The 26,652-nt window shown below is 48.2% G+C and overlaps 1 protein-coding gene and 3 non-coding genes across 5 annotated transcripts; all 4 read right to left on the reverse strand.

Moving 5' to 3' along the window:
- Positions 1-1,691: 1,691 nt before the first annotated feature.
- Positions 1,692-26,583, reverse strand: LOC117413079 (fibroblast growth factor receptor-like 1). Of its 2 annotated transcripts, XM_058997222.1 has the most exons (12): positions 25,884-26,583; positions 25,337-25,505; positions 24,642-24,706; positions 24,082-24,170; positions 22,478-23,641; positions 20,625-21,138; positions 20,112-20,207; positions 11,114-11,386; positions 5,140-5,229; positions 4,645-4,923; positions 3,460-3,813; positions 1,692-3,149 (listed from the first exon to the last, which is right to left on the reverse strand). In XM_058997222.1, the coding sequence occupies exons 7-12, from the start codon at positions 20,173-20,175 to the stop codon at positions 2,794-2,796; spliced, it is 1,416 nt and encodes a 471-aa protein (XP_058853205.1). In that variant the 5' UTR covers positions 20,176-20,207; positions 20,625-21,138; positions 22,478-23,641; positions 24,082-24,170; positions 24,642-24,706; positions 25,337-25,505; positions 25,884-26,583; the 3' UTR covers positions 1,692-2,793. The 2 variants fall into 2 exon arrangements, with proteins under 2 accessions (XP_058853205.1, XP_058853206.1); XM_058997223.1 differs by lacking the exons at positions 22,478-23,641; positions 24,082-24,170; positions 24,642-24,706; positions 25,337-25,505; positions 25,884-26,583 and having other exon boundaries at positions 20,625-21,674.
- Positions 24,279-24,353, reverse strand: LOC117413527 (small nucleolar RNA SNORD63). Its single transcript, XR_004546069.3, has one exon. It is a non-coding gene; the product is annotated as a small nucleolar RNA SNORD63 (small nucleolar RNA).
- LOC117413520 (small nucleolar RNA SNORA74) lies at positions 24,959-25,162 on the reverse strand. The gene has a single exon (XR_004546062.1). It is a non-coding gene; the product is annotated as a small nucleolar RNA SNORA74 (small nucleolar RNA).
- Positions 25,903-26,106, reverse strand: LOC117413521 (small nucleolar RNA SNORA74). Its single transcript, XR_004546063.3, has one exon. It is a non-coding gene; the product is annotated as a small nucleolar RNA SNORA74 (small nucleolar RNA).
- Positions 26,584-26,652: the final 69 nt, after the last annotated feature.

Below are 26,652 nucleotides of genomic sequence, written 5' to 3' on the forward strand. Positions count from 1 at the left end.
CACTATATACAACAGTGTTCAGATTCATTAGAACACCTTAAGATGTGTCATTTATATCCTTCATATACCTACCCGCATGAAAACCTCTGGGCATGAGAATTTCAATTTCCAGTCAGTAATCAGTGATATGAAAACAATAGGCACTCGTGTGGAAACGTGAGACCTCTCTGTGCTTTAATTAGGCATCTTAAACCACTTCTAAAATGCCTCCTGCGTTTCACCATGCGTGGCTCTGTGTTCCTTTTCTCTGACTGTTTTAAATGAATCGCACGTGTGGTCATATAGTCATCAATTCAAATAGACAATCACCAATATCCCTATGTTGACAGTTTTGCAGGATGTTCAGTTGCAGTGGTCTATGTATATGTATATTGATATAGTGTAGCTCTCTGTTGCCTGGTTCAGGTGCTCTGGGTGCTTGCATGACAGCCTCCCCTGCTCTGCATGCACTCTCAGAGGCCTCTCTGAATCCCTGTATACTGCATCACTGCTTCTTCCTGCTGCATTCGGGAGTGTAAACCAGCACGGAAGGGCAGTCCAGCGCCAGTGTGTTTTCTTTCCTGCTCTAGTGAACCCGGGATGCTAAGTGACCCCTACATCGCAGGGGTTAAGAGCACATTTCTGAAGAGCCCATCCCAGGACCGCGCTCTGTGTTAGGGATGCATCACTTGCAGGGGGCAGAGCGTGCATACAAAGAATCGCTTGGGTTTTGCCTTGTTTTCACAAGTTTCAGTAATAACAGCAGCTTCAAAAAGGCACAGCCATGTTTTTCTAAAGTATTTTCAGACAAAAGCAGGACTGCCCCTGATCTGCAGTGTATTGCCACAGACTCCATGGAGCCAGCATGACTGAATGGCTGTAATAAATACATTTCAATTCAATCAAAGATTTCAGTGAACTGAACCATGGCCAGCATGTGGACTGGGGGCTTGTTCCAGGAGATACAAACACAGTGAACTGAACCATGGGCCAGCATGTGGACTGGGGGCTTGTTCCAGGAGATACAAACACAGTGAACTGAACCATGGCCAGCATGTGGACTGGGGGCTTGTTCCAGGAGATACAAACACAGTGAACTGAACCATGGGCCAGCATGTGGACTGGGGGCTTGTTCCAGGAGATACAAACACAGTGAACTGAACCATGGCCAGCATGTGGACTGGGGGCTTGTTCCAGGAGATACAAACACAGTGAACTGAACCATGGCCAGCATGTGGACTGGGGGCTTGTTCCAGGAGATACAAACACAGTGAACTGAACCATGGCCAGCATGTGGACTGGGGGCTTGTTCCAGGAGATACAAACACAGTGAACTGAACCATGGCCAGCATGTGGACTGGGGGCTTGTTCCAGGAGATACAAACACAGTGAACTGAACCATGGCCAGCATGTGGACTGGGGGCTTGTTCCAGGAGATACAAACACAGTGAACTGAACCATGGCCAGCATGTGGACTGGGGGCTTGTTCCAGGAGATACAAACACAGTGAACTGAACCATGGCCAGCATGTGGACTGGGGGCTTGTTCCAGGAGATACAAACACAGTGAACTGAACCATGGGCCAGCATGTGGACTGGGGGCTTGTTCCAGGAGATACAAACACAGTGAACAGTTAACCCCTAATGTACTGAGGACATTGTTAACACACACACACACACACACACACACACACACACACACAAGATAAAACATTTGAGATGTATTTTTTATTTTTTTCTAAACGTACCTCCTGAATTCTAAGCATTGCATGCAGCAATTCTTCAATGGGATTGTTCTGTACATTATACAGAGGAAATGAATCACTATTAAAACAGACTCCAGTGCTGATCTGTTTGTTCCCAGCAGTATTAAATCATCAGCAAACAGGTACAAAACAATGCATATAAAAATACAATATGGCTTTCTTTAATATTTTAAATAACATATATATCTAATCAGGGACACCAAGATATTTAGAGAGCAAGCAGTCTGAGTGAAGTTATCTGCCAGCAAACTCCCCGTCCCCAGTTCTACTGCTTTCCTAGAACGAGGAGACCATTTCGGGGGAACGTTCTACTTGTGAGATGTCTTGCTCATCAGATATTCACATATTTTTTAAAAGGAGATGATTATCTGTTCAGAGATACCGGGGTATTTAGTTAGTAACAAACTTATGGCTTTTGTCCCATTTTCACAGGTCTGATCGAGATCCATATAGGGTCAGTCCATTTCCTTGAATTTCAAATCCCTTAGCTTATCAACAGAACAGGGAGTATATGCAGAGCACAGACAAGCGCCTCTCTCCCTGAACCCTGTGAAGCTCATTCCCATCATGAAGACGCACTGCACCAGACACAGCACTGCGGTGTCACTGAGGGGAAAGGAATGCTGGGTTAGAAACAGGCTGTCTTCGGCTCACACATCACCGTTTCATTTCCAGGTTTAAACGGGAGCTGATATACCTATATATATGGGTTTCTTATATTAATTTATTAATTAACAGTTTAAAAAAAAAAAAGATGTCATAATTTTAAAAATATTGACAGGCTTCTAAACAAAATAAACGCCTATCTGTCTGTCTGTCTGTCTGTCTGTCTGTCTGTCTTGGTTTGTTTGTTTTTCGATTCAAGGTAAACTCGCTCCAGTCTTGAATCAACCTGATGCTTTTTTAGTCTTTAGAGTTCTTCTCACACCAGTAGAAATGAACAAAAAATGTGACCCTGAGCTCTGTGGAGATCCCAGACACAGTCCCCTGACTCTGAAGCCGTGGAGCTGCCCTGGGGAGCGGGGAGGGTCTGTGCGGAGCAGCCCAGGTTAACACTGGTAGTGGAAATGCTGGTGCTGGTGCACCTTCCCGTCTGCGTGGCAGTGCGTGTGAGTGTGCACGTCCGTGTAAACCTTGGAGTAGGTCTTGCTCGGGAGTCCCGGGGCGGTGCTGAGCAGTCTCTGGGTGGGGTAGTCGGGCGTGGCGGCCGGGCTGTCCGTGGCTGCGGGGGGGTCCCGGTGGGGCCGGGGGGGCAGAGCGCTGTGCCGGCGGCGGGCGTGGCACAGCCACAGGACGATGGTGCCCACGATGAGGAGCGCTGTGGCTGGGACCCCGATGATGACGGGCCAGGGCAGGCCGGGGCTCAGGTGGGGGGGCGTCGCCGGCTTCTCCACCCGGCGGGGGTCTGCGGGGAACACAATGGGGCGCTGGGTTAGTGAGTGATCTCCCATTACTGTAAAACACAGGCAGAAATGTACTACTGCAGAAAGCACAGCGTCCAGCACACACACACACACACACACGCTTTATGTTTCATGACTGTGGGTTTTCTTGTACTCCTCTTTTATTGTGTTTCATTGTGTTTGCTGTGGCAGTGTGAGCCTCTGGCCAGGTCATCACTGTAAATAAGAACGCATCTTGATAAACTGTTAACCAACCCTGCCCCTGCCCCTGCCCCCACCCCTGCCCCTGCGAGGGCTCCTTGTCTCTCCCACCTGGCAGCACTGTGAGGTAGGCGCTCCTGAAGCTGTAGCCCATGGTGTTGGCTCCCAGGCAGATGTACATGCCGGCGTCCTCCTCCTTGGCCCGGATGATCATCAGCTTGTTGAGGTAGGAGCCATCGGGGCGGGACCACACGTCCCCCGTGGGCAGCACCACGAAGCGCTGGCCCCCCACCTCCAGCGTGGAGTTGTAGCGCCCCTCGGCCCCCGGGTCCACGCGCTTCAGCCACTGAATCACAGGCTTGACGTCGCTGTGCACCTTGCACTGGAACGAGGTGGTGCCGCCAAACTCTACCGTGGTGTTGACCGGGTGAGTGCCAGTCAGGATCGGCTTGGACTTGGTCTGCTCTGTAGAGGGACAGGGAGGAGGAGAGAGGGAGAGGGGAGAGGGAGAGGAGAGGGAGAGAGGGGAGAGGAGAGAGGGAGGAGAGAGGAGAGGGAGAGGGAGAGAGAGAGGGGAGAGGAGATAGGGAGGAGAGAGGAGAGAGGGAGAGGGAGAGAGAGAGGGGAGAGGAGATAGGGAGGAGAGAGGAGAGAGGGAGAGGGAGAGAGAGAGGGGAGAGGAAAGAGGGAGGAGAGAGGAGAGAGGGAGAGGGAGAGAGAGAGGGGAGAGGAGAGAGGGAGGAGAGAGGAGAGGGAGAGGGAGAGAGAGAGGGGAGAGGAGAGAGGGAGGAGAGAGGGAGAGGGAGAGGGAGAGAGAGAGGGGAGAGGAGAGAGGGAGGAGAGAGGAGAGGGAGAGAGGGAGGAGAGAGGAGAGAGGAGAGAGGGAGGAGAGAGGAGAGAGGGAGGAGAGAGGAGAGAGGAGAGAGGGAGGAGAGAGGGAGAGGGGAGGGAGAGAGGGAGGAGAGAGGAGAGAGGAGAGAGGGAGGAGAGAGGAGAGAGGAGAGAGGGAGGAGAGAGGGAGAGGGAGAGGGAGAGAGAGAGGGGAGAGGAGAGAGGGAGGAGAGAGGAAGACAGGGAATTTACAATTGCATTTTGTTACCCAGTTTTTCAGTAAAAATCGGAATAATCTATTTGAAAAGGCATGCTTTTATGGCATTACAATCTCTTTAGTATACCTCTCGTTGCTTTTACGATGCTTGCCTGTGCTTTAGAACACTGTGCTAAGCTTTTCCCATTGTGTGGTGACTGTTTCCCCACACGCCCCCCGTTATAAAGCTGTGTGGCGGCTGCTCTTACCCACGACGTCCACTTTGTACGTGGCGTTGATCTGGCCGGCGCGGTTGGACACGTGGCAGGTGTAGCGGCCGCTGTCCTCTGGCCTCAGGTTCTTGAGGGTCAGTGTCCACTGCGGCCGCTGGTTGTCCCGCGGGGGGGGGAGGAGACGCTCGTCCTTGACCCAGGCGATGTCGGGCCGCGGGCTGCCGCTGGCCAGGCACTTGAGTCGCACCGAGCTGCCCAGCGGCCGCGCCAGGACCCGCTGCCTCATCTTGGTGGGCTGAGTGAACCGCGGCTTCACTGAGGAGAGGAGAGCGGTACTAGATTTCTAAATGGATCATATCTGACAGTCCAATAAATAACATTATTTCATCAGAATCTTAAATTTCATCTTTGCTTTTAAGAAAACCAAATGGGCCTTAATTCCCAAACCCTGAGCTGCTGTAAAAGCCTGTTGTGATAAATGAAAGACACTGTGTGTGTGTGTATGTGTGTGTGTGGGACCCTGGTACTCACCGAAGGGCATGCCGGTGGGGTCCTCGCTGGCCGGCTCAGGGTTCGGGTCCTCAGGGACTGGTTCACTGCTGCTCCCTGCTGCAGAGTCGTCTGGAGAGGAGCACAAACACAACTGTTACACCCGGAGATCAGCCATTCATGTGCGAGACTATTACAGACTGTCCACTGGCTTCATACTGCAGGACAAACAAACTAGCACTAACACAAACTAGCACTAGATTAAGGCAGACACCGGTCATGTCCTTTAAGATAAACAGATCTTTTAAAAGTAATAGGAAGTGCAATATGTGATCACCAGGTGCCGCGCGCGAGCAGCTAACTCTCGTGCTATTGTAACTCAGGGCTGCACAGACAGGGGTTGTATTGCAGGGGCTCGCATAGTGCCTCACTGTGTAAAATAAAACAGCGTGCTGACTTAACCCTGAGCAGGAAACCAATTCACTGTCTTTCAGCTAAACGGCGCACTCAGGGCTGTGAGCTCTGTTGTATTTGGGTAGGCTCAGGGCTGTGAGCTCACGTGTTGGGTAGGCTGTTCTTTCTTTCTTTCTTTCTTTCTTTCTTTCTTTCTTTCTTTCTTTCTTTCTTTTTTGCTAGTTTCGTCTCCTAGCACACATTAACTAAGAGTGGTTTCTCGCACATTCTACTGAAGTGTTAGGACTAGCAGGGTATGGCTTTGTAAAAGCATTGTGCAGATTTACTGCTGTATATGCAGACACTTAAACACATTCCCATTTGATCCTATTTGGATTTTATTTTTTCATGCTGCAGGCTGGCAGCGAGCAGCACTGTGCTATGAATAGAGTGGAGCGTGTTTTGTAATTGCGCTTGAACTCTGAGTACAAGCCCAAAGATAACATTACTGCTGTGATGATGAATGTTGAAACACACAGAGTCTCTGTTCTAGGACTCCATGCAGCCGCACAGACACATTTACTGAAGCTGTTCCCCTCGCTAGTGCTAATACTGTGCACTGCTGTGAGCCCCACGTTTCAGTGAACACACAGACCACATGCTATTGGTGCTTGCTTGTTGGTGTCTGAACCCACATTCACACACGAAGCACACAGACATGATCGATAAGTGTGGTTCTGAAGTGGCTTCTCACATTCACTTCTATGTGACCACTAGGGGGGCGTATTCCTCTACAGTATGTCTGCTGTTTCAATAGAAGAGCATCCCACCAGAGAACCGAGAGTGCTCTAGAGGTGAACCCCTCTACCGAGCCTGCCTGTAACATGCACATTATTTAACAATCTGTAAACACGATGAAAAGGCTGTGAATGGATGCAACCTGAGCCCAATGTTCTCCAAACTCTGTGTAATCACTGGCCTGCCACACCCACAGCCCCAAACAAAGGAGGTGAGGGTGGGGGGTGGGGGGGCGGGACGGGACACAGAGGGATTGGCAGAGATGACAATCACGATTTTTCTATTGTTAGTTTTGGGCTCTTTAGTCTTTTTGGAGTAAGTCAGCACTGGCGGTTCAAATGGGCTTCCTTGATCCTGGCTAGCGGGGGCTATTGAGACCCGCTGAGGTGGAATTGAAGGCAAATCCTCTGTCCTAAGTGGTGTTAGCAGGGTCTCACTCCCAGAGCAGGTGCAGGGCTGGAATCCTGGAAGATTCCCTTTGCAGAGCCTGGCTCTCGTAAGCAGCCTGACTCCACACACCTCTCCGTGCTGCACCTGACCTCTCTCCAGCACGCACACAAAGGAATCTCAAACAGATGCTTTCAACTGCAACCGTTTCCACGTCCTCTCAGCTGGGCGGGTCTCGAGTTTCAGATGATCAGAGCTAGGTGGACGTGTTCAGTGCTGCTGATAGAAAGAGCTTGCAGTGCCAGACAGCCAGTCCCCCAGAGTGGAGAGAGATTCCTGGGGTTCCCATCCACATTGCAAGGGTTCTGAAAGGAAACTCTATGGAGTGAGCCACAGGGACAGAGGGCTAACCCTCAGTTCTCAGGTTACACAGCTCTCTGTGTCACTACGAGCCCAGACGCTGCTTACCAGCCAAGGCAGATCATTTGTGTCCTACTGGGACATCATTAAAGGGTTTTCTCAAAAGCTTCATTCTGCATTCATTCACAAGTATTAATATACAAAGACCTTTATTCCACCGTCAGGAGGGCTTGAATATATACATCCTCGTGCAATCTGGAGATCTGCTTTTACCAAAGCACAGCCTAAACTTTCCTCTTGACATGTTCTTCACACAGAGCCTTGCACACCACTGCATTTTAAATAAATAAATAAAATAAATAAAAATCCCAGTCGATGAAACAGAACTACAGCATGCAGCGTCAAGAAGTAGTGAACATGACAAAATAACAGTTGATAATATATCAATACTTAATAAAACGAGGAATCGAATACTCTACCGGATATAAGCGCTACGTTATAAGATTTCATATTTCATATATAGATATATTTTTGAATGCATCATTCTATTTACTCGGTGTGGTCCTTTAGGGTTAATAGCTCAATGTACAGGAAAAGGAAATCAGTCTATTTGGGGGAACGTGCGCTGCACTGGGTATTGCTGAATTGTAGCCCCAGCACTGGAAATGAAAGAGCTTTGACAGAAGTGCAGTTTCAGAGAAGGCGGGGTGAAGCGCACAGCTGTAATTACTAGTTTAGCAGCTCTTTTATTGCCTCATAAGTGGCTCCGAGCAGCAGACGAGCGGAGGAGTTTTTTTTAAAGGATAAACAAAACTGGCAAAAAATGAAGAAAACGAGAAAAGTTTTGAATTAAAAACAAAAGAAAAAGCCACTGTGAAAGGCAGTGCGGAGAGCATGTGGGTTTAACTGTAATTGAAGGGATCTGTAATGTGGGGAGAGAGTGAAGGTGGATGATTAGCATCCTCTGAGTTTAATTAAAACCATGGTGTCTGAACCACATACAGCACGCTGCCTCTCTCCTACAACCACCCTGGAGATGAAACGTGCTGCGTGCGTGTGTGTGTGTGTGAGAGTGTGTGAGATTGTGTGTGTGAGAGAGAGTGTGTGTGTGTGTGTGTGTGTGTGTGTGCGTGCGTGAGTGTGTGTGCGTGTGCAAGTGTGCCCTCCTTGATTACAGAAAGGACAGTGGGAGTCAAAGTGAAGAAGGGAGACTACACTGTGGGGGTCACACCATCTAGGAGCCCCTGTTCCTCACTGCTATCTGGCCTCTCGCTGTGATCTGGGTACAGTGATGTCAGTAGAGACTCTCCTCTCCTCAGATCCCTGTATCTTCAGAGCCCCCCTGTTCCTCACTGCTATCTGGCCTCTCGCTATGATCTGGGTACAGTGATGTCAGTAGAGACTCTCCTCTCCTCAGAGCCCTGTATCTTCAGAGTCCCTCTCGCACTCATTTCAAGGTAAGACAGAGGTCACACGGGGGAGTCATTGGTACAAGAGCCTAATCTTTGCAATGATCACGGCAAAATAATGTTTTGCTTGTCTTTTAATTGGGGCCAAGTTAAAAAAACAGAGAGAAACAGTTTGAAATTTTGGAACAAACCCTCCCTTTCATCTTTCACTTGTATTAATGAACCCTGTTCTTCCCTCACGCTGAGGCATGGATTCATTTACGTCCATATGTGTGTGTGCTTTGAACTTCCCCTTTAAATGAAAGGCCCTTGTTTTTGACAGCGTGCTTTGCACAGCGTTTCCGAGCTCTTCAGAATGGCGTTTCAAAACAAGCTGCCTCTCTGGCAACAGGAGGCTGAGACACACATGGGCTGAGCTGCAGCTCCTCCAAGTCCTTTTGGATGTGATTTTCTACCTTTTCCAGTAAGCGCTCCAGCACTGAGCCTCTCACACCCTCTAACCACGCAGTTAACCACTCTCCTCATGTCACTGATCACTCCCTGCTAAGGCACGCTGTCATGTGTTCCTCAAATCAAAGGGCTTGTAGAATTGGTGTGCATGCGCGCTGGTGTTCAGGACGTCCCACGTTAAAGTACAACACATGATTTCTGCTCACGCACAAGCAAACCGATACAATTAGAGAGTTCAGCCGCCCATAAAAAGCCGGTCCTGACCGCTGTCTAACCCGAGTCCCCAGTCTCCAGATCTCAACTCCCCCGTGCTGCCGTTGCTGAAGGGACCCTGCTACTGTGCTTGAGAGAGCGTGAGTGATTCGGTTCCTGTCCCGCTCTCATCCTGTCTGCAGCGCACCCCTCATTGCAGGGTTCCTGTCCCGCTCTCATCCTGTCTGCAGCGCACCCCTCATTGCAGGGTTCCTGTCCCGCTCTCATCCTGTCTGCAGCGCACCCCTCATTGCAGGGTTCCTGTCCCGCTCTCATCCTGTCTGCAGCGCACCCCTCATTGCAGGGTTCCTGTCCCGCTCTCATCCTGTCTGCAGCGCACCCCTCATTGCAGGGTTCCTGTCCCGCTCTCATCCTGTCTGCAGCGCACCCCTCATTGCAGGGTTCCTGTCCCGCTCTCATCCTGTCTGTAGTCATCATGCTGTTTACCAATCCGCTCTACCTCTCTCTGCTCTCACTCTGAGAACGTCTCATCTCGTCCCTGACATTAGTCTGGGATTCCCTCTCCCTTCACTCTAAGGCACCGCTCTCAGATACAGGGTTGCTTCCACACCCCACCCTCCTTCCAGGGCTCTTTGCTCTGACACAGCCCCCGATGGGAAGCTGGTCTGCTGGAAACCACTTATACTTACAGGGGAAGGAAGTAGATGTTCTCTCCTGGCAGGCAGGCTCTATACGGAGCGCACACTAACAATGTGGTCTGTGTATTTTTAGCTTTTAAACAGCAGGTTTACAGAGCACTGAAATCAATCAGACCACCAGGGATACATCAGGAACAGACAGCGGAGCACGCAGGAACAGACAGCGGAGCACACACACACAGATCTCAGACTCATCTTGCTCCACTCCTAGTCAAACTGAACGGCAAGCCCGTGCCACACTCCTGCAGGCTCATCTGACACACTTGGAGAATGTGTGTTCTTTTGGCATGTTGTGTTTTCTATTAAAAGAAGGACTCGGAAGCTGAGGTTTGATGTGTAGCCCGGGTGCTAGTCTAGACGCCTCTGAAGCTGCTCTGCTCAGCCCTGTGATCCCAGCCTCCAGAGCACAAGGGAAGGAAGCTCAGGATTCCTGGAGAAATCCTGCACACCCTGGTGCTTTATAACCAGGTGGGACTGAACGTTTTCCTATGAAATCGATCCCCTTAGTGAATTAGCTAGTGGGTGTACTGTGTCTACCCTGTAATACTGCAAGAACCAAAGCAGAGCACAGTCCTGTGTGCTCATGTGTGTGTGTGCGTGTGCGTGCGTGCATGTGCGTGTGCGTGTGCTTGTGTGTGCGTGCGTGCGTGCGTGCGTGCGGTACTCACAGATGACGGTCAGGGTGTAGTTGAGTGTGTGCGTGCGTGCGTGCGGTACTCACAGATGATGGTCAGGGTGTAGTTGAGTGTGTGTGAGTGTGTGTGTGTGTGCGTGCATGCATGCACGCGGTACTCACAGATGATGGTCAGGGTGTAGTTGAGTGTGTGTGAGTGTGTGTGTGTGTGTGTGTGTGCGTGCGTGCGTGCGTGCGGTACTCACAGATGATGGTCAGGGTGTAGTTGAGTGTGTGTGAGTGTGTGTGTGTGTGTGTGTATGTGTGTGTGCGTGCATGCACGCGGTACTCACAGATGATGGTCAGGGTGTAGTTTAGTGTGTGTGTGTGTGTGTGTGTGTGTGTGTGTGTGTGTGCGTGCATGCACGCGGTACTCACAGATGATGGTCAGGGTGTAGTTGAGTGTGTGTGTGTGTGTGTGTGTGTGTGTACGTGCGTGCGTGCGTGGTACTCACAGATTACGGTCAGGGTGTAGTTGAGTGTGTGTGTGTGTGTGTGTGTGTGTGTGTGTGTGTGTGTGTGTGTGTGTGTGTGCGTGCATGCACGCGGTACTCACAGATGATGGTCAGGGTGTAGTTGAGTGTGTGTGAGTGTGTGTGTGTGTGTGTGCGTGCGTGCGTGCGCGCGGTACTCACAGATTACGGTCAGGGTGTAGTTGAGTGTGATGCTGCCGAAGCCGTTGGTAGCTCTGCACACGTAGACCCCAGCGTCGCCCGTCTCCGCCTCCTTGATCTTGAGTCCCTGCTGCAGGATGCGGTGGCGGCTCCAGCCGCTGTGCACCGTACGGCCGTCCTTCACCCACATGGTCAGGGGAGGGGGGTCTCCCTCCACCGGGCAGGACAGCCGGATCGTCCTGCCCAGCCTGACCGCCTGCCTCTCCTCCACCCGGTGAGTCACCTGTGGGGGTCCTGGAACAAGGGAGCCGGCATTAGCATTGAAACATCAGGAGACACAATATACAACAGGAGAGCTGGCATTAGCATTGAAACATCAGGATACACAATATACAACAGGAGAGCTGGCATTACAGGCTCATCCTCACCCCAGCCTAATTCTCACCCGTATTCTGTCCAGAGAGGATGAACATAAGCCCAGGCCAATTCTCACTTAGTCAAAAGCAGTCTTCTGGGATCGTGGTATGCTTACAAAGATAATAAATAGACGCGCTCTTAAGGGCTCCCGAGTGGCGCATCCAGTAAAAGGCGCTCCATGTGGAGTCTGGATGCGCCCTGTAGCCTGGACGTCCAGGCTATAGGTCCAAGTTATTCCATTGCAGACCGAGGACGGGAGTTCCCAGGGGGCGGTGCACAATTTGACAAGCGCTACCCAGGGAGAGGGAGGGTTAGATCGGTCAGGGTGTCCTCGGCTCACTGCGCACCAGCGACCCCTGTAGTCTGGCCCGGGCACCTGTGGGCTTGCCTATAAGCTGCCTGAGAGCTGCGTTGTCCTCCGACGCTGTAGCTCTGGATGGCTGCATGGTGAGTCTGCAGTGTGTAAAGAAGCGGGGGGCTGACAGCACACACTTCGGAGGACAGGGTGTGTTCGTCTTCGCCCCTCCCGAGTCAGCGCAGGGGTGGTAGCGGTGAGCTGAGCCGAAAAATAATTGGCCATTCCAAATTGGGGAGAAAATAATAAAAATAATTGGGGACTACTAAATTAAAAAAAAATAATTAATTAAAAAATAAAAAAATAAAAAAATAAATAGACACGCTCTCTTCTGTAGCATTGGAGAAAGAAACTCCACATTTTTATACTGGAACTTGCGCTCCTTGAACTTGAGGACTGCTTATGCCTACAGAGATGAAACTGACCTTTCTGAGCACGAAGGCAGAATTCCAATGCAAGTTGAGAAGCCTCAAGAAAGGCAAAGATCTCAAAAAGCTTTCACAGACCTGGGGGTGAGGATTGACCTGACAGGGTGAAGATCAGCCGAGGCTATTTCTCACTCAGACCTGAGGATGGGGATTATCCTGTAACACCGGCATCAGCATTGAAACAAAAACACATAGAGTGAGTAAGACACGCAGCACAAGGGAGCTGCTAATGAGACTGGGAATCTCAGAGGAAGGTCTCTGTATGTTTGAACCCTCCCAGCAGAGGCGTGTCTGCGCTGCTCCAGTTCAAACAGCAGCAGCAGCTCATTCCTGCAGTGATTTAGTGCCGCTCTGAGTAAAGGGAGCTGCTTTCAGCTTTCAATCCTGGGGGGGTGGAAGGAAAACCTTGTTTACGTTGGCGGGGGGGGGGGGGGGTAGCATTTACAGGACCCCAAGCCGGGGCAGCTAGAGAATTTGTCAAAGAACTAAAGATGGAAACTAGGCTTTATTCATTTTTTTGGAAGTTTATTTTTTCCACAGCCTTCCTTGCGTGCACTCGGCTCTTTTTCCCTGACAGTCTTCCTGGAGAGCTCCTCTTTCCATTTACTTTGGCTGCTGCCCCCCTGCCACAGCGCTGGCTCAGTGTGTACATTGGAACCCTGCTTTAATTCATACTTGATATTGTCACATCCTGTTACAGTATCAGCCAGTCAAAGAAATCGCAGCCAAGACTTTCAAAATAAAAACAGAACAAACCATTTGATTCTTCTCTGGCCCTCCTGTACAGAAAGTGTGGGTTTTGTCTCTAAGGGGGCTCAGCCGTACCGCTTCAGTCTGCTGCTCGCTCGATACAGCTGCAGGGGGAGCTGGGGGAGGGTGCTCAGCCGTACCGCTTCAGTCTGCTGCTCGCTCGATACAGCTGCAGGGGGAGCTGGGGGAGGGGGCTCAGCCGTACCGCTTCAGTCTGCTGCTCGCTCGATACAGCTGCAGGGGGAGCTGGGGGAGGGGGCTCAGCCGTACCGCTTCAGTCTGCTGCTCGCTCGATACAGCTGCAGGGGGAGCTGGGGGAGGGGGCTCAGCCGTACCGCTTCAGTCTGCTGCTCGCTCGATACAGCTGCAGGGGGAGCTGGGGGAGGGGGCTCAGCCGTACCGCTTCAGTCTGCTGCTCGCTCGATACAGCTGCAGGGGGAGCTGGGGGAGGGGGCTCAGCCGTACCGCTTCAGTCTGCTGCTCGCTCGATACAGCTGCAGGGGGAGCTGGGGGAGGGGGCTCACAAAGGGCAGCTTGTTCCTGTCTTGAGCTCGGCTCAGAGGGCAGTCTTGTGCTAAGCTCGGAGGCCACAAACCCCAAGCCTGGCTGCTAAAGGGGCTGGAAGCAGCATCAGGGAGCTTTGAGAGCAAAGGGCAGCGTTAACAGTGACACTTCTGCCAGAGCAAGCACGGGTACAGCAACAAAACCATACTGAGATTGAGAGGGGTGAACCTCAGCATATTTCACCCAAAAAAACACTTAAACTACTGTCTACACGAAGGGATTTAACTGTCATCCTCCAGAGGGATCTTCTTTGTGTCCCATTTCATAATCAACTGATAGACGACTCCAGCAGCTCATATAAATATGTCCCATAGTAAAAGCACAGCAAAGTCTAATAAAGCTGAGTGAAAGCATGGTACAGCATAGGGGGGGCATAGAAAATAAAAGCAGGGTATGACATAGTAATAAACATGGCAAGCCAGGGTAAACAATGGTAAATGCAGAGTTACAAATATAACTGCAGGGGCAAGTTGCCATAACACAGCCTCACCTCTAGGGGGGGTTCCAGGCTAGAAGACAGTTCTTTTTTTACTGTTTCCAGGACCCTCTTGTAAATGAGGCCTCGGTCTCAAGGAGTACATCTCCTGGTTAAGTAAATAAATCAATAAAAGCTACATGACAGTAAGTACTGTAAGTAGTGGACTTTATTTTAAATATTATTCAGTATCCATGAGCTGGAGTGGCACCCGAGCACAGTCTCCACACACAGGCACGTCTCCCGTTATTAACCGAATCAGAACCCTCTAATGACAGCATCATGGAGCACACGGCACAGCCGTCCCTAATGGACAGCCAGCGACTGGGAATCACTCACACGGCTTTCAAACAAAACTCCATTACCGCAGATACTATTACAAGCAATAAGGGCTGTTTCTGATGGTGTCGCCCAGCTGTCTCGTGAGTTTCTAATTGCTGGATTGGTGGGTGTGCTTGACAGTATTGGGAGCCTTGCCTCTTTACAAGCCAAAGCAAGGAGGTTAACTGGCCACACGCTATTGAAAACAAAACAAACAGATTCATAAGTTATGTATTGAATGGCTCAGTCTTTATTTTGCTATCTGACTTACACATAAAAAAAAACTCATTAAAAAAAAGCAAAAACCCAGTGAATTAGTAAAGGGCCCTTCTGCAGTAAAATATAACTTTTACAATTTTACTGTCAACACGGCCAAACAGTATGGAGAGAGTCCAAACCCTAACCCTAACCCTAACCCTGACCCTAATCCTAACACATCTCCTTTCAAGAGAGTCCTAACCCTAACCCTAACCCTGACCCTAATCCTAACACATCTCCTTTCAAGAGAGTCCTGATTGGAAATGGGATTGTTTCAACGCTGGTCTGGAACGTGGCGGAGCCTCCCAATGAAAACACACAGAACTCTGGAATTCAGAGGAGCGGGGGAGTTTCAGGACCAATCGGACGGCTGGGAGATGTTTGCACAAGGCACTTTATCATGAGTGCTGAAGGCCCTGGCCTGTGAAGCTCTTTCCCCTGGTTAATGTGAAAGAGGCAGCTGCTGTTCTTGCTAATGGGGGCTGTGTGATCCCTATTCAGGGTCAGTAATCCCTCGTTACTGACAGACAAAGAGCTGCCGTGGATTGAGACTCCCTGAGTGAAAGTCAACGGCCCCCGCATACAGGTTAAATCTCCTGTGTCCTCTGCCTGTGCATCAGGGAGGGGTCCCGCCTCTCCGCTGTGTCTACAGGGGATAGAGAACAATGCAGCCTCCCAGCTACCTGACCCCCCCACCCGGAGCCTCAGCCCAGCTGTGCAAACAGTACGAGGGAAGCGAGACTGATGGCATTCTGATGGCACCCATCGGAGGGGTTCTCAATTCCGTGAACAAGCTGCTCTTGTTATTTCTTGTTCTTTTGCACGCTCCGATTGATTCTATCCGCTCCTCCTCCTGGGCCCCAGCCAGCGCTGTGCTGTCCTGTACAGGTGGAAGGAAGTAAAGAACCACCCAGCTACAGAACACCCAGCCCAGACACAACAGCCCCTCCCTCCGATGAAAGGACCTGTGCCTGATAAGAGTCTCTGAGATCAGGCTGAGAACGGAAACCCTGCTTCCAGGCAGGTCTGCATTTGATGGCAAATAAACGAACAACGTGTTCAAATCAGCTCACTCTCATTGTAGCGTAAAGTTTACTCAACAGGAAATGTTGTTTTTAAATTGTGTTTCATGCTTCAAAGCTCTGAATGGTAACTCCATTTGGGCAGGTAGAATAAGGCATGTGTTCTTGTGGAAGGCTGCTCCATGCACACAGTACACAGCGATCCTGCCTCTTTACTGGGGCTGGCACTCGGAGGAGGCATGCTGAGTATGTCACCGTCACTCTGGTGCACAACAAAGGCTGCTGATTGCGTGCTTCAATACAATCAAAAGAGGCAAAACAAAACTGCAGCTGAAAATAATCTCCAGGGTGTTTCAGACCAGAGAGACTTCCAAGGAGCAGCCTTCATCACATGCATGACAGTACTGAATCCAGCATTGCACAATACTAGCAACCAGGCATGTGGACTGCACATTTACACACAGGCAGACACACTAGCCTCCGACAAGGACTGTGACACCTTACGCTATCCTAGAAACTTACAAAGCAAAACCAAACACTCACAAATGTCATTCAAGGGCTTGTAGGGTTAGTGTTACTCAACACACTCGCATCCTTACTATTACTAGGGAGGTCTCTTTAGGAACTGTGATAACACCCAAACCCATTGCTTTCCACACTGCAGCCCAGCACTCTAACCACTGAGCTCCTCAAACCCACTGCCTTCCACACTGAAGCCCAGCACTCTAACCACTGAGCTCCTCAAACCCACTGCCTTCCACACTGAAGCCCAGCCCTCTAACCACTGAGCTCCTCAAACCCATGAAGCATTACACCTGCTTAAACAAGAACGATGGCACGAATGAGCAGATCTCATGTCGGACTCCCTAAAGCTTGCAATGAATCCTATTTTTTGTTCTCACTGTTTGAGTTCTTGTAATCTTGCCTTGTAATCTGTCATGCTTGATAAGCACAGGCGTGAAGCTTGCCCATTACCAGGGCAATGAAGTGGAGGGGCCAGTACCTGCAGCTAACCAAACTTGTACTTTTGATTAAGTGCAACCGGAGTAAACAAGGGGGTGATCAGCGTTTCACAGTGACGCAGAGAGGGGGGGAGGGGGTCTGGACAGGCAATGGCTTGTGTGGCAGGCAGGGGAGGGTGGTCTCCAGCCTTGACCCCTCCGTGGTGAAACACAGTACTAGTGAGAATGTGAACAGAGACATCCAGGTGATTGTGATACACACTGGAGACACTGCACTGAGTGCCTCCCCTGACAACAGAGAAAACAGACCCTCCCGGCCTGGTTATATGTACAGCTCAGTGCCTGTCTCTGTGTCTGTCTAATATATAGAGATGTGTGGGCAAAATGGGGGGTGCACTCCGACCCTGAACCCGGGACAAAAGTGTGTGCTCTCGGTATTTCTGCATTTTTATCATGCCTGTCCTATGGTTTTACATGCATATTTTGTAATACACTTTCCCACACCTCTCTGTGCTTTAAATGCTTGCCTATGCTCTCCCATACCTCTCTGTGTTTTACAATGCTTCCCTATGCTTTCCCATACCTCTCTGTGTATTACAATGCTTTACCATGCTTTCACTGTGCTCTATTACACTTTGCTGTGCTTTTGCTGTGGGACACTTTTAGAAGAGGCATGTGAAACACGCTGGGAATGTCAGAAGGTCTCTTGCGCTGCTGTGGCCAGCAGGCAGGTCCTCATAATAAAAGTCCCAGTGCTTCCAGCTAGCCGGTAAGAGCAGTCTGGGATCAGAAGAACGAGACCCGCAGTGACCTCTCCATTCCTCCTGCAGCCTGCTCTATCAATAGGCACGTTCCTGCTATAACGGGCTGTGTGACGCGTCCCACACAGGGGCTCCTTCACAAATAACAAGCCAGGGGACACAGAAACATGACATCAAGCACTGGAGTACTGGAGCTCCAAAGTATTTACAATAGAGGCAATCCAAACACAATAAAGAGTGTGTGTGTGTGTGTGTGTGTGTGTGTGTGTGTGTGTGTGTGTGTGTGTGTGTGTGTGTGTCAGTGTGTGTGTGTCAGTGTGTGTGTTCGACTCACAAACGCAGAGCCACTATCCCAGAGAGTGCAAACACTGTCAGTGCTTCAGTAAATAGAGGATACAATACAGGCTGCGAGGTCATGAAGACAAAGGCAAGGTCCCTGGAATGAAGTGTGTGATTTCTACAGTGCTAATGAAGTCTGCTGGAACCCCAACAGGAGCGCTAGCCCTTAACATTGCACACACACGCACAATAAGATGCATGGCAAGCTGTGAATCTCTCTCGAGGAGAGACTCCTTGCGAAACATCTTGTGAGGTTGCTGGCTTTACTGAGTGTCCGATTTTAAAGCTCCTTTTCCACTGCAGGGGTGGAATAAGACTCCCATTGCACAGCAGTCTGATCCATTCCTGGTGTCACTATGAGTTTAATCAGACACACCTGAGCTTGTTACCTCTACACTGGGGCTAATCAACCTCCTAGTAAAACCTGGAAAGGGTGACACTGCTATGCAATAGGAGTCTTATTTCCATCCCAGCTGGTCATCGTCATACAGGCATGAAGGTTTTGGTCTGGGTGGTTTCCTGATGTGTGTACAATTCAGAATCCACACACATATTCAGCTAATAATACAACTCTTAAACTAGGAAACTGAGGGCTGAAAATCCACTGCCAGCATATTCTCAAGAAACGCCTTCAAATAAATGCAAGCGAAGATGAACTGTGAGGTAGAGCGCTGGAGCGCCTGGGATAACAGTGCAGCTCCCTTCGGTCAATAGCAACACCAGAACAAGATCACATGAAGCCAGGAGATGAGGAGTGTGAGGAGACGTTTGAAAGAGCAGAGTGCCTCATCTCATTTACACAGCCCAACCCAGGAGCCCTGGAGTGCTCTGTGACTTGTTCTTTACTGTAATGTCGCCATTATTTTGCAAGTCGGTGAATTTGAGGGATTTCCGTCCAAAGCGTCATTTCACTGTGTTTGTTTATTCGTGTTTTTTAAAAGGTCCTGACTTTCATGAAGTTGGATTTGTATATTTTGATAGTAAACACGGCGGCCTTTTAAAGAACAGGGAGTGTTCGACAAGCGAACTTTTCATCAGTATCCAAAGAAACATTTCTCTCATCCTATCAGAACCACATCTTGCATGAATCATATGCAAAAACACCCACAGCGATTAAACCCCGCGCTGCTGCGTTTAGAAACACCAAAAGAAGCGCAATCTATTCAATGGCAAAGATTTCGACTAGCAGTCCTGTTCAGAGTCGCCAGTGTCTGCGTAAAAACAACATATACCGGTAAACTAACTTCAAGAACGCAACTAAATCAAATAAACTCCTCAACTGAAAAAAACGAGAGAAATCATCTAGAAATCCACTAAATGTGACAGAAATAAACTACTGTCCACGTAGAAACGCAGATGATAAGACAGAAGGCACTGACGATGTGGAGCACACAGCTCATAAAGGCGTTTGATTATTTCCTGCTCATGTATTCACATCAGTAAAACAAATGAGACACAAGGACCGACAGTGTAATTAAAAAAACAGACTCGAAAGAGCTGCAATCACGTTTGTGGATTCAGCGAATACGCATTGACATGAAATAGCATAATCTAATCAATTCGCAATGTTCACCTCCTGTACTGAAACACGGAAACACACTAACCTGCCACTTACAGTGTGGAGTATTTCACTCACACGTATTCTCACTAATTGCCCATTTAACAATGTAGGCTGAGAATGCTACAATTTCTCCACTGATGAAAAACCAGGACTCAATACCAAAGATGAAGAGTATAGTTTTTATTTCTATTTTAAATGATTGTAATGTTTAAATGAACCACACACCCGAATCTATGTATGTATGTATGTATGTATGTATGCATGCATGTATGTATGTATGTATGTATGTATGATTATTATTATTATTATTATTATTATTATTATTATTATGCTGTTTTTTCATTTGTATTCCGGTGAGCGGATGAAAAGCACATTATATTGAATGAACTCGATAAAGGACGCATTGTATAAACGCATACAGATGTGTCCATTCACGGAACCGCTCCTGTTACTCGATGCAATCAAAACCCGTGCTTTATTTTTACAACCTCACAACATATATAATGTCCTAACCGCAGCACTGAGGTGAAACATAAGGGCCATTGTTAAAGCCGTGAGCCTGCAGATCCAACACCACGCACAGTTCAGACACCTATTTTTGATCTGCCAGTACCGCTGTTTCTTATTACAGCGCCTATACAGCGGCCGCTTGTTCAGCACCGAGCTTTAAAAGCATAGATTATCACAGAGCGGGCCGCTAGAAACACGGGCTGCGTGTCATCGTGTTATGAAAATACAAACTCGTTTAGTTGGATGTGTTTTCTTAACTCTGTTAAAGCACTCGGAACACGTTGCAATGCACTTACCCCTGGCCTCGCACGTCAGCAGAAGAATGGACGCAGTCACACAGACGTGCACGATGATCTCCATGTTAAAATAATTCACAAACCAGACTTCTTAAACTGCAGAGAAAGGAAATCTCTTATTAGAGTCATGCCCTTTTCATGTGCATACAGAGTGCAGACGCGGCTGAATCTCTCGCCACACGAAGCTGTGTTTGGCTGTTGTGTAGGTCGGGGCTTTTGAAAAGTAAAACGTTTTTTTTTATTTTTATTATTTTAAGTGTGTTTTTAAGCCAGATAAATATATAAATGTACAGAACTAAATGTGATTAAATACTTGGTTCATCCCCATAAATACATTAATATTGCGGACAAGCTCTGAACTCATCAGTCCTTCACTATAATAAACCTTACACACGCACTAAACATATAACTAACAGACAATGTGAAGCCGGTCGATATTCGATTAATATATATACTGAGTCCAGTAATATCAAGCAGCAGTCCATAACCACAGCTCCAAACATCCAAACTCACCTGTTTATTCCGCACCCGCTGTTCACAACATCCACAGCCACAGCGCGCCGCCTTTATTCTGAATCAAAGTATTCCTAAGCAATCAAACAGCCCTGCATAATATACTGATATTGTATAGAGAGTTTAACACACGTGTGCTGTCTGCTATACCTAAGCAGATTTTCTGTTTAGCGGTTTCAGAAAGCGCTGCTCACGTTAAAATAAGGTCCACGCGTCTGTTCGGCTCCTGTGGCAGGGTGCGTGTCAGTGGGCTCTCGGTCTGTTGTCCACAGGGTAGGTAGTCGACCTGGTCAGCTTTGCAAGCCCATTGTTGATTGGGTTAATGATGATGATTGCGAACCTGTCCCTCGCGATTCTCCTCTGACCTCACAATACACACTCGCATCCTTTACAAGCTGAAAACTTTGCCTCAAAGTTTTGCAGCTGTAGACAGCTTCCAGCCAATCACAGCCCGGCTAGAGGAACGGTCTTCAAGCCGATTGGCCTCCGCAGTGCCATGCAGCGTGAGCGCCCCCTGCGGGCGGATAGGTTGCGTAAAAAAGAAGTTTGCATTGAGCTGCATAATGTGGTTTGGAAACGAGCACACATTAACAATCTCGCCTTTCAACAGCCGCGAAGAACAGGATGTGCATTGACATTCCTTAAATACACTGAACAGCCCGTATGGAACTTAGAGTCATGGCAAATATAGAACAGAACCTTTCTGTATAGCACTACAGTACTTCAAATGCGGGGGATGAACACGCAACTGTAAAGTTATAAGAAATACTGCAGGTTGAGCCAATACGTGTTACTATTATTATTATTATTATTATTATTATTATTATTATTATTAGTGGTATATGTAGTATAATTGTCTTATTTTTATAAAAGCCCAAACACTTCTGTAATGTTACACTTTTTACAGTAGAAATATTGCTCATATGTGTCCGTTTCTTTTATCGTGGCTTCTAGCAATCATCTCGATATCACTCCGTGCTTTGACTGTTTCCACATTGTTAAGTAGTGTCGATTTGAATTGATAAAACCATCAATACACAATGATCAAGACACAGGCTGTACTCCCCCCCCCCCCCCCCTCTCCTCACCTTTAAAGCGGTACCCCCCTCCCTCAACACGCAGAGATGAATGAATCACTCTGAGAACGCCGCACTAATTTGGTATTTTAGGAGACTTCAAACACGCCACTGCGCTTTTATCGTTCGCATTGAAATGTAAATGTGGCTCACGTCCAAACGAGTTACTTTGAACTGGTGACTGAATAAAGCAAGTCAGCGAGACACAGCGTGCGCTGCTGCTGCAGACTGCACTATGCTTTCATCGCAGGGTTTTAAACATGCGACCTACACATTCACGTGCAGGACACTCATCTTCTTAAGACAAGTTCATATGTGAAGGCTGGCGAGTTTACTGCATTATTAAACGGATCCCTATGCAGGGCCTACCTATGAAAAGAATGCGCAAATTACATCATCGAAATTATTATTACACATATTTTGATTTCATATATCAATATTATTTCACATTTCTCTTTATTATATCCGTATAATTATTTATTAATATCACACGTTGCATAAAATAACACAAATAGTTTAAGCTGAGGTACAACGTGCGTCTGAAGTGTATTCTCAAAAAACTAAAACCACCCGCAAGACGCGATTCAAATCTGGTATAAGGTTTCATTATATTTTCATATTCACGATTCATGAAGAGCATTGGATTTCACTTCTTTCCATTCCGAGTTGAAATAAAAAACATTCCACTCCTCCAGCAGTAATTACTTTGGCTGAGATGTTAATTCTTTCCAAAAAACCCCAGACTTTTCCAAACATACTTGAAGAGTGTAAAAATACCTCATTCAAAAACAAAACTGAAGCACATCCCTTTCGCTCAATCCCAGCCGCTTGTTCTTCCAGTCTCGTTCCATGGCGAGCTGTGTTATAGAAGATCTCCATTATAGACGCAGAGAACGGCAGCCGCTGCAGGCTGGGTGCGTGCATGCTTCTCTGTGCTCATCCTCGGAAACTCCTTTACAACTGCCAGATCCAATTCAAAATGACTCAACTCACAAGCGTGTAGTACAAGCAAGTACAGCATGACACGATGCACTTAACCTCAGTAAGGTCTCTTCATAAACGCCTGCCTAAGACCTGTCTAAATACTATATGCAAGAAAGAGTGTCTTCCACTGCAAGGGAGTCAGCAGTGCTCACCCCTCATTAGAGTTGTATTGTGAATTGAAGTTTTGTTTTAATTGATCAAGTGGCAGATTTCAAAGCAACACAAACTGGGGTCAATGTAACACACTGAGCAATGGATGAAATGCATGGACAAGGAGGTGACTGCAGAAACCTTTCAGATCAAATCACACCACCACATCACAAAGTACACTGTTTACATGGAGGCTAGACACAGCAGCAAACAGCATGCCTGCTCAGGGACCACAGATCCCATGCTGACAATCGTATTACTAATACATTACAAACAAGGACACCATTATCATTCAAGACAGGACTCTCAATACTGTAACCTGCAACTTTAATGTTTAAAACATCCATATCAGCTTGTTTTGCTCTTGGATCATGCATCACAACACTGTACATGGCATGGTTTCATATTGGATTTGGCACCACAGCACTGTACACGGCATGGTTTCATATTGGATTATGCATCACAGCACTGTACATGGCATGGTTTCATATTGGATCATGCATCACAGCACTGTACATGGCATGGTTTCATATTGGATCATGCATCACAGCACTGTACATGGCATGGTTTCATATTGGATTATGTACCACAGCACTGTACATGGCATGGTTTCATATTGGATTCTGCACCACAGCACTGTACATGGCATGGTTTCATATTGGATCATGCATCACAGCACTGTACATGGCATGGTTTCATATTGGATCCTGCACCACAGTCCAGCACTACACATGGAATGGTTTCACAGCAGCAGCTACACATGTAGAGAGAGGGGTGCTCTTCAGCCTCTGGGTCTCTTGATCAACTCTGCAGACAAGACAAACAGCAGATCAGTTAGGGTTATATTATAAAATAGCATTCTCATAACCTGACATCCTCAAATTATTTTAAAATGAACACAAACCCCTCCAACCCTGGCTGCCCCAACATTAAGCAAGTCACATTAACTCTTATTCTGTAGATGGTTCCATGCAATAATTTCACAATTTGTTTGCAATGAAACAGTTGAAATGCCTCCAGTAGCAACCGTGTCCCAGGTCTTCTAGTCAGGTCAGCGCGGAAAGGAGCCGGGTAAACCTGTGCCAAAGTCCTGCCGATTAATATCCCAAGATTAAAGGATCACAGCGAGGAAGTGCCCTCTGCCATGATCGTACAGACTTGGTTATTGGATCTGAATCTTCTATCACACTGAATTCTGGCGATAGAGGAGTCATGCAGCTATTCTTTATATTAGAACATCACAATACCTTGTCAGGAAGGCTGGGAGGACAGGCAGCAGCAGCTCCATCACTGTGCAGTCACGTCATTTCTACACATTCTGCAGCAGATTCAATGCCTGATGAACACATTTGAATGCACATGTTAGTGTATAAATCCACATTTGCTGCTGATCATTTTTGTGAACTATTCATACATGCCCCTCCCAAATGCCCTGGTATAGCTCTGTGCTCAGTGCTTTGAAAGTGCTCTCATCACAGCAACATCAGAATGATGTGTTGAATTCGCATCATCACAGCACAGATCAGCCCAGTCTGAAAGCACGCTGCTCCTCATACAGTCAGACAGACACTTCCAGGAGCAGCATGGTTCAATTCAATGCACAGGGGACTCCCGGTCACATTGCAGCATGTGCACTGCCGTCTCTGCTGAAGGCACACAAGTAGTGTGCCAAAGTCCTGCAGATTAATATCCCAAGATTAAAGCATCACAGCGAGGAAGTGCCCTCTGCCATGATCGTACAGACTTGGTTTAGCAATGAAGCTTCAAATCACACAGAGCTGCCCTTGGAGTTCTGACAATACTATACCTGGGCATTCAGCTGTGAGGAGGCTGCCGTCTCATCATTCAGAGATCCACCAACAGAATCCATGCCTGATGAATACATGAAAGCAATCTATGAAACACAGGTTCAATCTTTTTCTGCATTATGTCCAATGCATGCAACATGCAGTTAAGCTTTTAAAAGACATTTCATATTTTTTTGTATCACTCAATCCCTTATATCCGAGTTTGAAGTTATGAAGGGGAAGAGCTCCCTTGCAAACTCAATGAGGTTTTCCTAGAGTTTATAAAAAACTAAGCATGCAGGCAAGGCACCACTCTTCAGTCCTGTAAATCTTTGTATCTGTGTGCACCCCGACTAGGGCTGCTCCAGGGGAGCTGGTTCAGTCCACTCTCAGAGGGTGCAGAGCGCGGCCACAACCCGGCTTCAGCAGCCACTAAAACAGTGTCTCCCACAGCCAGGCTACCGGGCCGCGCCTTCCTCTCCCAGCAGTGTAACACCGGCACAGGCACGGGGAGACGCCTGGACAGCTGACTACCGCTGGGGTGCAACAACCCTGTGCAGATCAATGAATGAGATGCTTTCTGTACATTAAATCACTCAAGGTATGCATCAGAAGAGCGATAAGACTGCTTTCTAGCTGTGAATACATACCCTCCCGATCTCTGTGTGTTTAACAAAACCGTCCATCTTTAAATGATAATTCAATCTTACTATACCTCACACAAGCAGTGAATGTGGACCATGACAGCCATGGTGCTGTAGATCGTTTGGGGTCCTGCATCCCGTTACACCCCCACTGCTGGAGAACGGAAGGGATTACCAGGGGACATCACTGTCAGCATGGCCAGGGACCAGGTCACGCAGGGCAGCTTCACATGCATCAGTCTGTGTGGAGAGAAGAGACCTCAGCAATTAAACTAGCTTCAGAAACGGTTTGCAAGAGCATGCAGCAACACGCCATGGTTACCCACGGACTCGAAAGACTAGGCAAGTGGTATTGTCCAGGTACAGACTTACACAACGTGTTCAGTACATAGATGGCATGTTTATAACTGAGCACAAGCCAACTAATGCAGACATCCGTCCTGTAAATGTGATTATACTGAACTAAACAGAAACCGACGCCAATGGGATGCAACAGGATAACGTGAAATTATACATTTAACAATTTCAATCAATTAAAATTGGTGCACACCGACAATCTATGCCAGATCTAGGAGTATTCACTGCCTTATGGTTGCTACTGCATGTAATCCTTCAAACCTGTATTCATCAGCGTGGATATGTGTGCACCCAGACTAGGGCTGCTCCAGGGGAGCTGGTTCAGTCCACTCTCAGAGGGTGCAGAGCGCGGCCACAGCCCGGCTTCAGCAGCCACTAAAACAGTGTCTCCCACAGCCAGGCTACCGGGCCGCGCCTTCCTCTCCCAGCAGTGTAACACCGGCACAGGCACGGGGAGCCGCCTGGACAGCTGACTACCGCTGGGGCGACAACACGATTCGAGAGATGGGTTCAAATCGCTGTGGGAAACATTATAACGGGTTTGGTGGGGTCATAACTAGACTAACCATCCCTAGCCCACCACAACACTGCTCTCCATTGTCGCGGGTATAACTTTCGACCGCCTCCCCAAACCAAATTTCAAACTAGAAGTAACTCACGTTCATTGCGTTTCTTATACCTGATAATTAAAACGGCATTGCCCAAGAGAAAAACATCTAGAATATTCTTAACACGGGCACACGCGTTCTAGGGGAGGGCGACAAGCATGCGCACCAGGGATCTTCCTCATAGTAATCGACGTGCCTCCTAAACAATACGGCAAAACATTCCCAAACTCGCATCGGGTAAGCTGCAGCCTCGCAGAGGATGCAAGCTCCCCTTGCATCTCAGAGACAGGCGCTAAACAATATGCATTTAAAACAAGGATTATAAAGATTGAAACGGATTGACTTTCAAAAATACTAACCTCCTACCAACCTTCATCCGCCGGTATCAGCAAGACCGAGCATGCGCTGCGGAAGCCTGTTTT

This window comes from Acipenser ruthenus, chromosome 23, assembly GCF_902713425.1.
Source record: "Acipenser ruthenus chromosome 23, fAciRut3.2 maternal haplotype, whole genome shotgun sequence".
NCBI classification, from domain to species: Eukaryota; Metazoa; Chordata; class Actinopteri; order Acipenseriformes; family Acipenseridae; genus Acipenser; species Acipenser ruthenus.